The sequence below is a fragment of the Doryrhamphus excisus genome, chromosome 10, assembly GCF_030265055.1.
Source record: "Doryrhamphus excisus isolate RoL2022-K1 chromosome 10, RoL_Dexc_1.0, whole genome shotgun sequence".
NCBI classification, from domain to species: Eukaryota; Metazoa; Chordata; class Actinopteri; order Syngnathiformes; family Syngnathidae; genus Doryrhamphus; species Doryrhamphus excisus.
The window spans coordinates 20,874,294-20,892,513 of record NC_080475.1 but is presented as its reverse complement, the minus strand read 5'-3'; the positions used below and the strand labels follow the sequence as shown (position 1 = coordinate 20,892,513).

The 18,220-nt window shown below is 39.5% G+C and overlaps 1 protein-coding gene across 4 annotated transcripts in view; it reads right to left on the bottom strand.

Moving 5' to 3' along the window:
• Window positions 1–18,220, bottom strand: part of LOC131137578 (low-density lipoprotein receptor-related protein 1-like) — a 97,022-nt gene that overhangs the window by 57,242 nt on the left and 21,560 nt on the right. For 3 of the 4 annotated variants that reach the window (XM_058085693.1, XM_058085694.1, XM_058085695.1), the window contains 11 exons: window positions 12,536–12,655; window positions 12,334–12,462; window positions 12,004–12,264; window positions 3,992–4,154; window positions 3,506–3,728; window positions 1,500–1,689; window positions 1,274–1,417; window positions 971–1,207; window positions 585–765; window positions 269–491; window positions 4–193 (listed from right to left, as the gene is read on the bottom strand). In XM_058085693.1, coding sequence (XP_057941676.1) covers window positions 4–193; window positions 269–491; window positions 585–765; window positions 971–1,207; window positions 1,274–1,417; window positions 1,500–1,689; window positions 3,506–3,728; window positions 3,992–4,154; window positions 12,004–12,264; window positions 12,334–12,462; window positions 12,536–12,655 — 2,061 coding nt within the window. Of the gene's footprint in view, window positions 1–3; window positions 194–268; window positions 492–584; window positions 766–970; window positions 1,208–1,273; window positions 1,418–1,499; window positions 1,690–3,505; window positions 3,729–3,991; window positions 4,155–6,701; window positions 7,247–12,003; window positions 12,265–12,333; window positions 12,463–12,535; window positions 12,656–18,220 lie in introns of those variants that run through there. The other variant, XM_058085696.1, reaches the window with a different exon arrangement.

Here is an 18,220-nt window from a genome sequence, read left to right as displayed (position 1 = left end):
TACCTTGCTGCTGATGAGCATCATACACTCTGATTTCAAAAATGGGCGGCCTCTCGTTGCGGAGCAGCGTGACCGTCTTGGTGATGGTGTCCAGTTTGTAGATGCTACCTCCGCGGTACTCATTCCAGAAGAGGAATTGTTTGTAGTGACACAAACCAAAGGCGTGGATCAACTCCTGGCCTTCATACACCACCTGGTAAATTCGGAAGCACAACGGCATCGATCCAAGGTCATGACTGCGAACATCGCATTTTTATGCCAAACCAACCTTTCGTTCGGTCGTGTTGAGGTAGACCATCTCGATGCGGTCATAATAGGCGTCGACCCAGTAGAGTATACCCTGGGGAATGTCCAGACTCAAACCGTTGGGCCACAGGACTGTCTTGCTCGTGAGGAACACTTGTTGATGAGATCCGTCCATCCAGGCTTTCTTGATCTTTCCTCTGTTGCTCTCCGTGGGATCCTCCTCCCAGTCGGTCCAATACATCCATCTGGGAAAAGGAAAGGTTTGTGGTATCCGACATAATCAGTATATGACGGTAAAAAACCAAACAAACTGAAAACTAGGCCATTAAACAATTCACCCGTGCTGGGGGTCCACCACAATGGCGCGGGGGTGGCTCATCTTGCCCTCAATGAGAGTCTTCCGAGTCTGAGAAGCCTTCTCCAGTCTGGCGACGCTGATAGTCTTTTTAGGGCCGTCATCTGTCCAGTACAGATTACCTCCCATCCAGTCTACCGCCAGACCCTCCACTGTGTGGACACCTGAGATCAGGAAGGAAACATCTTTATGGACTTTCAGGTGAGGTCTTTGTGCAGACCAAGGTTGGTCAAGAACATTCCAAAAAAAACTGTACACTCAAACTTGGACGAACTGAGGTCATCTTTTTAGACCTTGTAAAATCCAAGATATTTCAAACTTCCCAGCAATCTCAAATGCAGCACAAACTCTGTTCGTTCAAGTTCTTACCGTCTTTTAGTATGGTGTCTCTCTCCGTCCCATCTATCTTCTGCCGCCCGATGATGTAGCTGGTAGCATCAGCAAAGTAGATGAATTCACTGGCGGCGTGAAAATCCAGAGCTCGAGGGTTCATGAGGTTCTCAATGGGGATCATATATTCATCCGGTACCTTCGGATTCATATCCATGCCCCTGATGATTCCGGGGCGACCCTTTCCATACACCAAGAACAAATCGTGGTCTGGTTCTGGAGAGAAAAAAAATCGTGTCATTTTGAGCGACGCTGTCATGCGGTCTCAGCGTGGATACTTACTTTTACAAGACTTGCCGTCGCTGCCCAGACTGAACCCGAACCGACAGCGGCAGGTGCGGGTCTTGTGGCTGTTGCCCAGTAGGCAGATGTCCGAACAACCTCCAGCCTTCCCAAACTGATCGAGAGCGCAGGCGTGGCTCCGCACTGAAACCAGTTAGTTAGTTATTTAGTCGTACAACATCGGAAAACCAACACCAGAGTCCAGACGTGGACCCATAGGACGCACCTTGCGGTTGCCGTCTCTGATGGTACACGTGCAGCGCGGCGCCTCGGTCCACCCGCGTCACCACGTGGAAGTCGGAGTTGTTGAAACGGTTGACTCGGATCACGCTGGTCTTGGGATTGAGGTTGCCTTCGTCGGAGTTGGTGGCGTACAGGTAGTTCTCAAACACAGTCAGCCCGTACAGGTGCTCAATCTGAAGTACGCATTGGAGAAAGAAAGCTGTATTGGAACCGCTATCATTAGCATGCGACTTAACAGTTGCACGACTAATTCCTAACATCATTTGTGTACTTCCTTTCTGTATTTTTGCTAAGCTTTCAGTGCCAAAAATAGTTTGGACCAGGAGAGAAAAATACCTTTCGTCCCTTTTGGTAATATTCTCCATGTGTAATTATGACAAATTGTAGGAATTCTCTATAGCAGGGGTCTCAAACATGCGGCCCGCGGGCCAAATGTGGCCTGCAGGACACTAGTTTGAGGCCCCCGCCTTGATATGAAAGTTTAATGTTAGTGCAGGCCCGTGCAAGTTTGATATGGATGCTGTATGGTATCATGTACCCAGAAAAAATTATTACGTTTGATTCATGTTCATGTTAAAGGTTAAATAACTGTTAATAGTTATCCTCCCTATCCGTGTGGAAGTGGTAAGTTTTTGGCTATTTAAGTTGAAAGGAAATAACTTGAAGGCTACCGTTGAGGTCGCTAGCTCTCTAGTTTGCGAGTTAGCATGTGTCTCAAACACACGGCCCGTGGGCCAAATGTGGTCCACAGGACACTAGTTTGAGGCCCCCACCTTGATATGAAAGTTTAATGTTAGTTTGATATGGATGCTGTATGGTATCATGTACCCAGAAAAATTTTTTTACGTTTGATTCATGTTCATGTTAAAGGTTAAATAACTGTTAATAGTTATCCTCCCTATCCGTGTGGAAGTGGTAAGTTTTTGGCTATTTAAGTTGAAAGGAAATAACTTGAAGGCTACCGTTGAGGTCGCTAGCTCTCTAGTTTGCGAGTTAGCATGTGTCTCGAGACCCCGCAGTTGCGCAATATGTTGTAAATAAAAAGAGTATAAATGTGACTATAGTCGTGTTTTGTCATGTCTACAGGGCTCTAATAATGCTTTGTTCATTTTAATCTGGAAAAAATAATTTGTCTACCCACCAACTATATGTGCTTTCTTAAGTTTTTATTATTTGGGGTTTTATTATTATTATTATTATATTTATTTATTACTGATTGATTTTCTTTATTCTTGATTTGTTTATTTATTTTTCATCTTATTTTGTGTAGAAAAATAAAAAGTAAGATATTTGAGAACAGTGGAATGTTTTATCAGAACTTTTCTTGTAGAAAATTGGAACCAAAGCAAAGTTTTTTTTTTTGTTTTTAATAAATGCGTTTTTTTTTTTTGTTTTTTTTTTTGAAAACCTGATGCGGCCCAGTCTCACCCAGACCCGAGCTCCAGTGGCCCCCACGTAAATTGAGTTTGAGACCCCTGCTGTATAGGTTTCTATGATTTGTTTTGTTCGGCCTTGGGAGAGGTCTGAGTTCCATTCTGGTTATATAACATTTTGTTTCTATGCAGCTCTGTAAGAGTAATGTATGAGCCCTCGTCCTCAGTCCTGCCTCCCTAACACACACATACACCACTCACTGCCCCCCCCCCCCCCCCGCCCCCCTCCGTCTCTCCACCGCAGTCCTGATTTCATTAAGACCATTACACCGCGATGCGTTTGAGCCAAGCTTCACTCGGGCCAGACTAATATGTTTAGAGAGGCATTAGCCAGGGAAATCACACTCTTCTTAAGTTGTATCAATCAAAGCAATAAAAATGACTTATCCCCTGGGGAGGGATGGGGGGGGGCGGAGTTGGACTCTCTGCATAGATGCACAAAAGACAACAGCAGAACTGTGTCTCAAACGTGCTTTTATGTTATTAAATGATATTGTATCATAGCCGTTATGTGGGGGGGTGCTTGTTGCTGATTGGACCGTCATTGAGGTCTCACCATCAGGCCCTGAATGATGGTGTGTCTGTTCTTGCCCTCGTAATCCACCACTTCGATGTAGTCCAGGTAGGCGTCCGCCCAGTACACCAGCCGGTTGACTAAGTCCAGCGTGATCCCGTGAGGGAAAACAATCTTAGTGTCGACCAGCTTTGTGCGGTTCTGACCGTCCATGTCACAGCGCTCCACCCTCGGAGTGGACCCGTAGTCGGTGAAGAAGACTTTTCTGGAATAGAAACCAAAAGGCAATTCCGTTGACAAGCGATGTCACGAGCGAGACCAATCAGTCATACTCAAGTCATTAGCTGTCATTTCAAATCAGTGACACTTGCGAAAAAAGGAACTCAGGAACAGGAACCTGAAACGACCATCAAGCTTTTTTCGACCAAAACATGCCAAGTCAGCATGACTTTCTAACAAGCACAGCAATTTCTCTTGCTGGAAAAGACCCGAGGGGTCACATTAGGGCACAAAGAAGGAGTCACACACCCCATAGCCGGGTCCAAGGCGATGCCTTTAGGGTTGTACAGTTCTTGGTCCAGCAGGCTGACACACGTCTGGCCGTTCTTGTTGCAGACAAACACCCAGTCGTCCACATCATCCACAAAGTAGAAGTTTCCGGTCAACCAGTCAATAGCCATCTGTTCCACATCTGAAGGGTAGGAACAGAAAAGCATTCAAAATAAAAGTAAAGTCATTTTAGTCCAATATTCATGCACAAAATTTCACTTTTCAACTTTGGTCTATCTAAGTCGAAAAGCTAGGAAAGACCTGAAGTTGGTATTATTTGGAATTGATTGTGAACGGAACTTAATGACCAAGGATGAGCGAATTCAACAAGTCATGTTGTGTTTATTTTGTTATTATATAATCACCATTTTGATGGTTATATCTGTGATCATTATTTATTATGGTTGTAAAAAAATCACCATAACATCACGATATGGTTACATTAACCTACGCTTCTTTATGTATTAAAAAAAAATAATATCTGGAATACAGGAAGTGAATAAATGAAATAGTAACATATTGTAATAGTAACAGATAAAAAGGGAGTAGAATTTAAAGGGGACATATTATGCTTTTTCCACTTTTCTGACCTATAAATATAGTCAGAATGTAGTATTCTCATGTTTAACGATGCCAAACATTCAGATAATGAGGCTTGCGTATTTGGAAGTGAGCCCAGATAAAAAAAGTTTGGGACGGCTCAAAACGCTCTGTTTGAAAAGGCGTGGTAAAACCGTTCCTTTGTGACATCACAGAGGGACGGACTCTATGCCCTATGTTCCAAAGAAATACAGCTGAATAGATGCAATGTTTTCTGTTTGGGTTATTGTGTGTAGCTACTCTATAGGACTCCACTACTGGAGATACAAAGCGCCAAAAAAATAAGCATAATAGGTCCCATTTAAAAGCTTTGATTCTTCCTACTCCTTTTCGGACGTGTGGAACTTTGACTTAAATTATGTAAAGCATGTTCAAATAAGGGCGGCACGGCGGTCTAGTGGTTAGCGTGCAGACCTCACAGCTAGGAGACCAGGGTTCAATTCCACCCTCGGGCATCTCTGTGTGGAGTTTGCATGTTCTCCCCGTGCATGCGTGGGTTTTCTCCGGGTACTCCGGTTTCCTCCCACATTCCAAAAACATGCTAGGTTAATTGGTGACGCCAAATTGTCCATAGGACAATGAATCTCCATAGCTATGAATGTGAGTGTGAATGGTTGTTTGTCTATATGTGTCTAGGTGGGCAAACTTTTTGACCCGCGGGCCGCATTGATATAACAAAATTTCCGGGGGGGCAGACTATATATTTTACACGTAACAGTCCACCTGGTATTATTGTATCTGTAAAATTGTCATGCAATCTGCTATTATTATTTATTGGTTTATATTTATATTTAAATATTTTAAAAATAATAAAATATTATAATAATTAAAATAAAATTAAAATAATAATTATTATATTATTATAATGTAAAATATGCAAATATAACAATATTATTATATATAATTAATATAATAATTAGCATTAATATAATAAATATAACAATCATAATAGTTATAATAATATAATAATTATTATTTTAATTTTTATTATTATTATGTGCTCGTGTCTCTTTTTTCAGGAGCACTTTGTAAACAACAGACCATGTCAAACAACGAAATTGATACAACCATCAAAAGGTTGGCTCAGGCCATGATGCCAGGTTGTATGTTGAGTTTAAATTAAATACTTTTGAAAGATTGGGCGGGCCGTATTCAAACACTTGGCGGGCCAGATGTGGCCCCCAGGCCGTAGTTTGCCCACCCCTGGTCTAGGGTGTACCCCGCCTTACGCCCGAAGACAGCTGGGATAGGCTCCAGCACCCCCCGCGACCCGCGTGAGGAAAAAGCGGTAGAAAATGAATGAATGAATGAATGTTCAAATAACATTAAACTATGAGCAAATGACCAAATTGTGCAAGAAAGAGGAACCTTCCAAAAAAACGTTAATCTCAGCTAGCATACAAAACAAGTCACACTTTTGAGTTAAAAACGTCCCAATGCAAGACGCCCTCAAAAAATAGGAAGAGAAATTCGACTTGGTGTTGTAACAGCTGCTATCACTTCCTTTTAAAGCGCGACACACATTTACTTCCATAAAACTACTTTGGCATCCCTTCTTTCACAGGAGGACAACAGCATCAACAGCGTCAACGGCATCAACGGACGCCGCAGTCAGCCCGTGGATGCGTCTTCTCTACCCTCTCTAAGCAGTAACCACCCAAAAACAACGACAGCCATGCAGGATATGCATGTTTCATAACAAAGTACACATCGTATATACACACACACACATCTGGGCCTCATGTCCAAATCTCCCGCCCCCGAATTCCAATCACGCTCGGGAGTTTGAATTTGCAAGAACCGAGTGGGATCAAGAGTACGCTTAAGTTAGCTTAACTATAAAAGTCATAAAAGCAGATCATTCTGACCCAAAGGGTTGAAGCTGACATAAATTTATGAAGCAAACATGGAACGTTGGTGCGTCTCCAAGCCAGAAGTAATTCAGGAGACATCTGCAAAGGCGGGAGCAAACTGCGTTTTAGAAGGAAAGCATGTGAGAAGACACAAAGCGTTAAAAGTAATCCTATTCAAAATACCAAAGACAGGGAAAACAAGAAGATGTTTCGAAACATTAAAACAAGAATTTTACCAGGAGAGAAGCTTTGCCATAAAAAGCTAAGAGGTATCACGATACTCCCAGTGGTATCCGTTTGAAGCCAATAGGCTTCTAAAAACACCCTCCACAAGGTATTGATTAGCCTCCTACACGGGAGAGGCTTGTTGTGTAACCGTTTAACTGCTCCGTTGTATAACAAGCTACAACTCGAGGAAGCCGTTTCGTTTTTTTTTGGACATTTTTATGAATTCTGCATTTGGTAAGTGGATAGCGTGTTGGCAAACTCAGACCTTTCTCCACATCCAGCCTTGTTCACTTCCTGCCCTTAATGCCTGCCGGGGTGCCAAACTCTGAGGAAACGTTCTAACAAACCAAGGAGCTCTCGCATACAAAAGCGGCCAATCAATATCTCATTCTTCTCAATGGGCTTTAGAGAGGAACTACAGCCTTTGAACGGGAGTCTAATTTGGATTCATGGAGTTTGTGGTCTTCTTGTGTAAAAAGAGACATGTTTTTTCTTTGTATATTTATCACATATAGATGTTTCAGATCATCAAACTAATTTAAATGATGTTTTTTCCTATAAATATAAATGTTAAATATAAAAAAAATATATAAATATAAATATTAGAATGTAGTATTCTCGTGTTAAACCATGCCAAAGATTCAGATAATGACGTTTGGGTATTTGGAAGTTAGCCCTGGAAGAAGTTTGGGATGGCTCAAAACGCTCGGTTTCAAAGGGGCGTGGTTAAACTGCTCCTTTGTGATGTCACAGAGGGACAGACTCTATGCCCTCCCCTTCTATATAAACTCTCTACCCTCCCCCAGGCTGTGCTTTCCTCGCCTTCCTCAAAATGCTGCACCGCCGTTTGCTTGCTAGCTATGCTAGCTAAAGGAAACACTGTATTGGTTTACAATTCGTAAAGACGCTACCATCAGGCAGCTAGGCTAGCCGACAAACTTGCTGAAGCCCTACGCCGTTCTAACGTTACTCAGTCGTGTGGAAGAGTCAGAAGAGGAAGCAGGAAGTAACAATCTATCAGTGTCCTAACCGTCTTTGTGTAAGTCATGGAGAAAAAGCGCTAGTCTGTGTAGCATTATAGCGTAGAGGAAGCGGGGTCGCTAATAGTTCTACCCGAGGTTTTTTTTTTTACACGCTGGCAGTACCGCAAAAAAAACTAATGCTAAAATGCTAATGCTACTTATCATTGAGAAGCGTCTTGAAGTAAACTCTTTTCTTGAGAAACTTTGGACTGTTTAGACCAGGGGTGGGCAAACTACGGCCCGGGGGCCACATCCGGCCCGCCAAGTGTTTGAATACGGCCCGCCCAATCTTTCCAAAGTATTTCATTTAAACTCAACATACAACCTGGCATCATGGCCTGAGCCAACCTTTTGATGGTTGTATCAATTTCGTTTTTTGACATGGTCTGTTGTTTACAAAGTGCTCCTGAAAAAAGAGACACAAGCACATAATAATAATAATAATAATTATTATTATTATAATAATTATTATTAGATTATTATAATTATTATTAGAGCTATTATGATTATTATAATTATTATTAGAGCTATTATGATTATTATAATTTTTATATTAATGCTAATTATTATATTAATGCTAATTATTATATTAATGCTAATTATTATATTAATTATGTATAATAATATTGTTATATTTGCATATTTTACATAATAATAATATAATAATTATTATTTTAATTTTATTGTAATTATTATAATATTTTATTATTTTTAAAATATTTAAATATAAATATAAAATAATAAATAATAATAGCAGATTGCATGACAATTTTACAGATACAATAATACCAGGTGGACTGTTACGTGTAAAATATATAGTCTGCCCCCCCCCGCCCCCGTAAATTTTGTCATATCAATGCGGCCCGCGAGTCAAAAAGTTTGCCCACCCCTGGTTTAGACAGTCCCTACTTCCGGATTAGATTATAGATCATATCACCTTATACTTCAGTACGAGGTACATTATTTAAAAAAAAATTAAAATCTTAAACTGTATTATGGAAAGCAGGAGGTGAACAAATGTAACAGTTACTGATTGTAAAAGTACCAGACGGAGGGGTAGGATTTGGTGGTCAATTGGTTACTGTGCGAGAAGGGAGGGCGCTGATGTAACAAATTATTTTTTTTCTAATATTCTAGCGTTTGACTACCAAAGTCCCGAGATGGACTAGTAGCTCACGATCTTGAAAAAAAATAATTTCTAATGATTAATTCAGAAAGAAGCCTAAGACCAAAGAGTAGTGAGTGACTGATAGTCAGGACAGAAGGATGTGGTCTGAGGTGAAGCTTCCTGCCGTGGTGTAGGATGGACAGGATGGGATATGCAGGCTTTGCTCCCCCCTGTTATCATCCCACACGGAGCAGTCCACATCTGGAACCTTCAGACTAGTCATCTGTCATGCTGTCCAAGGCCATAAATCACCTGCCAACCTCCAAGGTTTCATGTTAACCACATCCTTCTAAGACCGGTCTCTCTGGTCTAGGTACAATATACCATACTTGGAGGAGGCGCACCCCCACCTCCTTTCTTGTTATCAGGTGACCACCAACATTGGTATTCGTACAGTAAATACGCCAGCAGGCCAACACGGTGCATTTTAAGACATAGCTTTGATTACTTTGGTATGCTGCAAATAATAATAATAATTATTATTAAGGCATTCATGCAGAGGAACAATACAAAGTTCTGGAATGGCCATCTCGGTCCCCAATATTATTATTATTAAATATTATTGTAAATCTGTGCTTGGAAACCATCAAACCTGACTCAACCGGAGATGTTTTGGAAAGAGGAATGGTCCAAAATACCTTCAACCAGAATCCAGACCCTCATAGGAAGTATTTCCCAACAGCTGTCTCCTTGCTGAACTCTGCCCCCCATTGCCCACCCATTCCACTACGTACACCCCCCCGCTGACCTATGCCCTCCCCCATCACTTCATTGCACTATTGTACTATTGCACTATTGTACATATACTATCTGTTGATTCATTGATCATACTGTTTATAATTTATATAATCTGCAATAACCATACTCTACTCTAGTCACTCCATTGCAATACTGTATATATTACTGTTATTATATATTGTCATACCCATACTGTTTATAATCTGTATAATTTACAATAGCCATATTATAGTCATTTCCATACCCTAGTCACTCCATTGCAATACTGTATATATTACTGTTATTATATATTGTCATACCCATACTGTTTATAATGTGTATAATCTACAATAGCCATATTATAGTCATTTATATCCCTGTACATATCCTCACTGTATTATAGTCATAGCCTGTATAGTTTTATTTACATAGATCTGTCCATACTAATGTACATGAGCAATAACAATAAAGTTGAATCTAATCTAATCTAATCTAATTTATTTCTGCAATAACAGGATCTACTAAATATTGATGTCATTTTTTTGATGGGGTGCCCTAATTTATGCACATGTATACTTTTGTTTAAATAATTATTGCACCCTTTTTGTAAATCCTATAAACTTTATTTCCTTTGGAACTGAACTGGAATGGTCGATCCCAACAACCAATGAAAATGTTTCATACTAGTGTATGTATACTGTAAAACATATTATTTAATTATGTTTTACTGATTCGTGTGAAGTTGGTGATTCATTCATAAATCATCCGTCAGCCTTGTTTGTACTTGTACTTTGTACAGTACTTGTACTGTATTTTATTCAGTAATCAAAGCAAAGTTCTCCAAGTGACGTTATCTCACCAGACAAATTAGACGAGAGCAGACAGAAAAAAAAAAAAAAAAAAAAAAACACCGCCAGTGAGTGACGAGCCGTATACGTCTCTGTTGTGAAACGTGCGGCGTACCAAACAAGTCCCGGCTTGTCGGCTTGTAAACTAGCGATTCTTGTAAAGAGAACGTACACGCAGCCTGGAAGTTGCCATGACACATCATGAACACAACACGGAACCTTTTTTTCCAGTAATGGGTTTGGACGAACGTAGTGGTTACTCTACGTACTATGTAACGACTTGTTGATTGGAATATTATTGGCGTTCTGGACAAGGAGAAAGCCAGCAGTGTGTAGTACTCCTCACAGTAGTACACACAAGGATGAAATATAGAAATGAGTGCTTAATAACATCTTCTCAAGTCTACCTTTGAAACGCTGCTTCATTGAGAGACCGAGGATGTCAATAAATGCTAATGCTAATGCTAATTCCTGACTGAATTGGAGTGAACTGCAAACACTTGCAGGTATAAAAGGGAGCGCTCTGATTCGCTGAGAGCTTGTCACTCCCCCCATGTGTTTTTTTTTTTTTCAGCAGAGCAGTAACACAAGACTTGCCTTACTGCGTTAAATACACAAATAAAATCTTGTTTTTATCATCTTTGGCTTTTATCTAAAATTAAATATTTTTTATCTTTGCACTTACAACTAATTATTACTACTGTAATGTACTTTACTCTGGAATCCGGTCACTGAGGTCCAAGGGCCAGGTCCAACTTGTGGTGCCCAAGACGAGACTTAAGACCAGGGGGGACCGAGCCTTTTCTGTGGTTGGCCCCCAACATCGAAAGCTTTAAGTCTCGTGTTAAAAGCCACTTTTATTCTCTGGCTTTTAACTCGGAGTGAGTCGTATGGTCTTTTAGTTCTTTTTTTTTATTATTTTAAATTGTTTTTATTTATTTTTTTTTATACTTTTATTGCTTTGCTTCTTGTTTTTAATATTTTAATATCTATTTTACTATTTTATTTCTTATTTGATTTTTTAGTTTTGGATTAAATTCAATTTATTGTATTTTATTTGTACTTTTTATTTTACTAGTCTATGCAGCACATTGGAAAGTCTGTTTATAAAATGTGCTATATAAATAAAGTGGATTGGATTAAATACAACAATACTCGATACTGAGAGTGAAAGACCACTGGCAAGTGGAGGGCTAAAAGCTCCCCCCCAAAAAACGCTGCCATTTTTGTCCCATTTTAGTGTACGTCACAATATGAATACTACTGTATTATATCAATGTGGACATATGTGAAGGAAATGTGAAGAAATTGCAATGTATGAAAAATACCTTAGGGATATAATCAATTTGTTTAAATAGTGGTTTTACATCTTTGAATTTTTAATTTTATAAAAAAAATATTTAAAAAAATTAAAAATATATTTTTAAAATATTTTAAAAATATTTTTAAAAAAAATTATATAAAAAATGTTAAATAAATGTCACTCCCCCTATGTGTTTTTTTCAGCATAGTAACATAAAACGTCCCTTACTGCGTTAAATACAAGAATACTCACGGTGCAGGGTGATGGAAATGTTGATGGTGCGGATGTCTGTGACCGTCTTGAGATCAGGGATGCTGGCGCATTTCAGCTGCGTGGCTGCGGGTGTTTCGCCCACGTCGATCCAGCAGACGGTCTCCTTGGCGTAGATGAAGTCCATCGCCATGGTCTGCTTGGTGGCAATGGAAGGCAGCCTGGAGGCGGAGCCGCTCAAGGTGGTACAGCGGATGTCATGGAGGTTTGCGATCAGCAACATGGGAAGACGATCTACGGGCTCTGGGGACGGCGAGGTGGTAGTTGTGAGAAGAAGCGACAACATGAAGCGGGGGGGGGTCTCTCTCTCACCGTTCTTGGCTTTGCAGGAGCGGTTGTCTGGCTGCAGCAGGTAGCCCTCCACGCAGCTGCAGACGTAGGAGCCATCGGTGTTCTTACACGTCTGACTACACGTCCCGTACACGCCGCACTCATTGAAATCTGCCAGCAGAGACACGTGATGGTACATGAATGAACAAACATTCATTTCTATGCATCCCAAACGTCTGCTCACCTTTACACGCCTTTCCATCGGCGGCCACCTCGTAGCCGTTGCCGCAGTAGCACTTTGGTCCATCGTGGGTCACGGCACAATGAAACTGGCACCCATGGGAGGCGCAGGCTGGTGCGCTCTCTACAACATAAACATAAAGGGCAGAATATCGTAAATGATAAAATAGGCCAACCCAAACCTTTTAGTTAACCCTTAGATGCACCAGTGACTGGACCCTACACTCTTCCATAAGTGGCTCAAAAATCACCCATACTAGAATCAATGCCTTTTTATGACAATTTTGCCATTTTGGTTAGGAATAATCACTTGTATGATATTTAGTATTATATTTAGGAGTTGATAAGAATCAAAGGTTCCTATTGGATTCCATAGAAAATGCATGCAGGTCATTTTTGACCCACTTATGCAAGGTTGGGGTAGTAACACAAAAACTAAAATTTCTTAAAATATATAAAAAGTAAGTTTTGTGAGGAATACCTGGAATATGAAATGATAAAAAATTTCATTATGAAGATATTTCAAGAAAACAACCTGACCGGGTCATTTTTGACCCACTTATGGAAGGGTGGGGTAGTAACAAAAAAATGAAAAATTCTTAAAATGTATAAAAAGGTAAGTTAAAAATGTGAATTGCATGATATCAAAAACATGTTTTTTTTAGGAATAACTGGAATATGAAATTATAAAAAATTTAATTCCAAAGATATTTCAAGAAAACAACCTGACCGGGTCATTTTTGACCCACTTATGGAAGGTTGGGGTAGTAACACAAAAACTAAAATTTCTTAAAATGTATAAAAAGTTATAAATGTGAATGGCATGATATCAAAAACATGTTTTTGAGGAATACCTGGAATATGAAATTATAAAAAAAATCATTATGAAGATATTTCAAGAAAACAACCTGACCGGGTCATTTTTGACCCTCTTATGGAAGGTTGGGGTAGTAACACAAAAACTAAAAATTCTTAAAATGTATAAAAGGTTAGTTCAAAATGTGAATGGCATGATATCAAAAACATGTTTTTGGAGGAATACCTGGAATATGAAATGATAAAAAAAAAATTAATTACAAAGATATTTCAAGAAAACAAACTGACCGGGTCATTTTTGACCCACTTATGGAAGGTTGGGGTAGTAACCCAAAAACAAAAATGTCTTATAATTTATAAAAGGTAAGTTAAAAATGTGAATGGCATGATATCAAAAACATGTTTTTTGAGGAATACCTGGAATATGAAATGATAAAAAATTTCATTACAAAGATATTTCAAGAAAACAACCTGACCGGGTCATTTTTGACCCACTTATGGAAGGTTGGGGTAGTAACACAAAAACTAAAATTTCTTAAAATGTATAAAAAGTAAGTTAAAAATGTGAATGGCATGATATCAAAAACATGTTTTTTGAGGAATACCTGGAATATGAAATAATAAAAAAATTCATTATGAAGATATTTCAAGAAAACAACCTGACCGGGTCATTTTTGACCCACTTATGGAAGGTTGGGGTAGTAACACAAAAACAAAAAAATCTTAAAATGTATAAAAAGGTAAGTTAAAAATGTGAATGGCATGATATCAAAAACATGTTTTTTTAGGAATAACTGGAATATGAAATGATAAAAAAATTCATTATGAAGATATTTCAAGAAAACAACCTGACCGGGTCATTTTTGACCCACTTATGGAAGGTTGGGGTAGTAACACAAAAACAAAAAATTCTTAAAATGTATAAAAGGTAAGTTAAAAATGTGAATGGCATGATATCAAAAACATGTTTTTTTAGGAATAACTGGAATATGAAATGATAAAAAAATTCATTATGAAGATATTTCAAGAAAACAACCTGACCGGGTCATTTTTGACCCACTTATGGAAGGTTGGGGTAGTAACACAAAAACAAAAAATTCTTAAAATGTATAAAAGGTAAGTTAAAAATGTGAATGGCATGATATCAAAAACATGTTTTTTGAGGAATACCTGGAATATGAAATGATAAAAAAAAATTTTTATTACAAAGATATTTCAAGAAAACAACCTGACCGGGTCATTTTTGACCCTCTTATGCATCTAAGGGTTAATTGCTTCATTTCTTTTGAACGTTATTAATCCCAGCCACAACATCATACTGCATCTCCTCTGGCGGATTAGACGGGATTGTGTCGTGCTTGTTTGTGCAAGAGTGTATCGGACGTGCACGTGCACGTATTCAATGATGGAGGTGATTTCAATGTGCATGTTAACTCAAGGACGTGCTCGACAAGGAGGAAGTGAAAGAGGTTGTTCCTTAGAGGAGGAGCTTGAGTAAAACAAGGAACAATGGCCACCAAAGCTGGAGGTCATGTTAGGGTTTGTTATTGTCATTGTTAGAGTGCTTGGATCCAGACCCTGAGATGGTTGGTTCAATTCCCAATCTGTGCTCAAACTACCAATTTCCCCCTTACTTTCTTTCTACGTTGTAGCGTATTTCCACAGCATTTCAGTCCAGCTTCAGCTTCCAAACGGCTCCTGTGTTCATTCAAAATTTTGATTTTCGAACCTTTTCCAAACGTTTTTGTTTTTCGCTTCAGCCTTTCAGAATTCAAACGTAATGTCTGAAATGATGGAGGTGATTTCAATGTGCATGTTATCTCAAGGACGTTCTCGGCAAGGAGGAAGTGAAAGAGGTTGTTCCTTATAGGAAGAGCTTGAGTAAAAGGTCATGTTAGGGTTGTTATTGTCATTGTTAGAGTGCTTGGATCCAGACCCTGAGATGGTTGGTTCAATTCCCAATCTGTACTCAAACAACCAATTACTTTCTTGCTACGTTGTAGCGTATTTCCACAGCATTTCAGTCCAGCTTCAGCTTCCGAACGGCTCCTGTATTCATTCTAAATTTTTTATTTCCGAACCTTTTCAAAACGTTCCAGAATTCACACGTAATGTCTGAAACTCAAATGTGTACAAATACACGCATGGCCAAAGAAAAAACTACATACAAGTAGCAGAATCCCCCCATGTGGAAGCAGATATAATCACACTGGTACAGTTGAGACAGATTAGGCCAAGTAAGGCTCTTTCGTTATGTAAAGCCAGTAGCCCACTGGGCCACAATGGCCCTTTTGTTGCGACCCCACTGAAAGGATGAGTCCCCCGGCTAAATGTGTGGCCCATATCAAATCCATTTTGAAAGTGAAAGACCACTGGCAAGTGGAGGGCTAAAGCTTCCCCCCCCAAAAAAAAACGCTGCCTTTTTTGTTCCATTTTAGTGTACGTCACAGTATGAATACTTCTGGATTATATCAATGTGGACATATTGGAAGAAATTGCAATGTATGAAAAATACTTAAGGATATAATAGATTTGTTTAAATAGTGGTTTTATACACGGGTGCTCCAATCAATCGGCCAATATCTGTGAAAAGTATTTACAACTTCATGATAGGTTTGGGTTGTTAGGACGTTCCATCTCCGAGCAAACAGCAGCAGCAGATGTTTGAGCAGAGGTTAATGGACAAAGCAAACAAATTAGACAAAGACCTCCAGGAGGCCTTCAGTCCTAAACAATCAATCAATGCCATTGATTCTGTTTTTGCACGGATGGCAACCCTCAATTTCGCTAATCAGACGCTCCGTAGTAAGACCATGAAGCAGTAAAAAGTTCAAAAGTACTGAAGACAATTTACATTTTTCTTCCATTTTTGGAATCTCATCACATGTAATGCCTGTGCTTGTCATTAAGGAAGATGTAGTCACCCATGCAATTCCGACTGAATATGGAAAATATTTTTATAATACTCTTGTTTTGTTTACACAGACACGGGACAAAGTCAGTTCATGAACATTTTGGTGAACTGAGGAATCCTTTTGGCCGAAAAACTGAAACATCTTCAACAAGACAAACTGATTCAACCTTTGCAGATGATGTCAAAGTAACTTAAATATTTGAGGAGCAATTCTCCGAAAAAACGAAATTCCCTTGAGGCATTCCCATTCCCACAAATGTGAAGCCACAGCGGCCTTGAACTTTCACCATCAATATCATTTGTGCCAAGTTTGTATGAATCCTTTTCCTCTGGCTTTCCTAAGATATATCTTCCGGTGGAATCGTCTGAAAACAAGGCTACAACCAGGGTGAAATCATAACTATCAGCCATGTTTGACAAGTTCAGAACATGTTTCGGATGTGTCCTTCACTGTAAGACTGTGCTGACAGGTATATTAGCTGCATTTGTCTTCTAATCCCGATTGTCCTCCGTTCAGCCTGGAGGAACACATCACTGACTGCAAGTTATAGAAAATAGAAATATGAGCAATCAATACACCGAGATAAAAGCATCCACTTACATTTGTCATTTCTGGTATTTAATGAAGAAAAGTTGACTAAAGTCGTTGTGTAATCACGGTACTCCAGTGTGGGACATTCCCGGAGACATTCCTACCTTTATGCCTTCATGGTGTGGAGACAGGTCTGGACATGTCCCCTGTGCTCTGCCTACCCCGAGTACCCCTTCGAATGTACATTTTTTTCTCTTTATTTAATATTATATAATCAAATAACGACAAAAAGCATCTATCAAGTAAGGATTCTCAATTTAAACTACTTCAAACAGACAATTATTGAGACAAGTCTTCATTTTTCAACCCCTTGTGGTCTTCTATAGAGCAGCTACACACAATAACCCACACGGAAAACTTTCTAGATCTTCTAGAATCTGCACCTATTCCAGCTGTATTGCCTTTGATTTACTTTTATTTCATTTATTCCATCCGCCGTCCGTCCGCCCAAAGCATATAAGGAAGTCCGTCCCTCTGTGACATCACAAAGGGGCAGTTTTACCACGCCTTTGGAAACCGAGCGTTTTGAGCCATCCTAAACTTCTTTCAGGGCTCACTTCCAAATGCGCAAACCTCATTATTTGAAACTTTGGCATGGTTTAACACCAGAAAAGAACTTTCTAACTACAGTAAACCTCGGATATATCGGACTCGGATATATCGGAAATTCGCTCACAACGGACAGATAAAAAAGAACCGATTTTTCTCTAATGCATTTCCAATAAAAATTCATTGCATATATCGGATTTTTTATAACGGATTTCGCCTATTTCGGACAAAATCTCCAGTCCCGTTCCAATGCATTTCCATGAAATTTCCCTGGCATATATCGGATGGCCGCATCGTGGCGCTCCGATTCGCCGAATCGTGACAGGCCGCTATACGACGTCATTTGCAGCGTTTGCGGCGTTGCCTGCGCGTCCAGGTACATTGGAAACATAGTCAAGGAAGTGCCTTTTTATAACGCATAAAATCCCATTTACGCATATACCGGATATAAATCCCATATATGCGTAAAACTGACATTTTCCGGTATACACATATAACGGATTTCGCTTATATCGGACAAAACCAGTGGGAACAATTGAATCCGATATATCCCAGGTTTACTGTACATTTATAGTGCAGAAAACTGGAAAAGCATAACAGCTCCCCTTTAATTCCTCTCTTAATTTTGGACAATCCAGTGCTTCCAATTTGTGGGAACAATTTCTGGAAGCCCTTTTTAGGTTCCAGTGCATAAAAGGCATGGTTTATAGGTTTGGTGCAGTCGTCAAAAGAGGGCAAAGGCATCAAAATGCAAACACAAACAGGGCAGTGTATTGTGTAGTAAGCAAACAGTGACTATCACGGCCTTGGACAGTGGC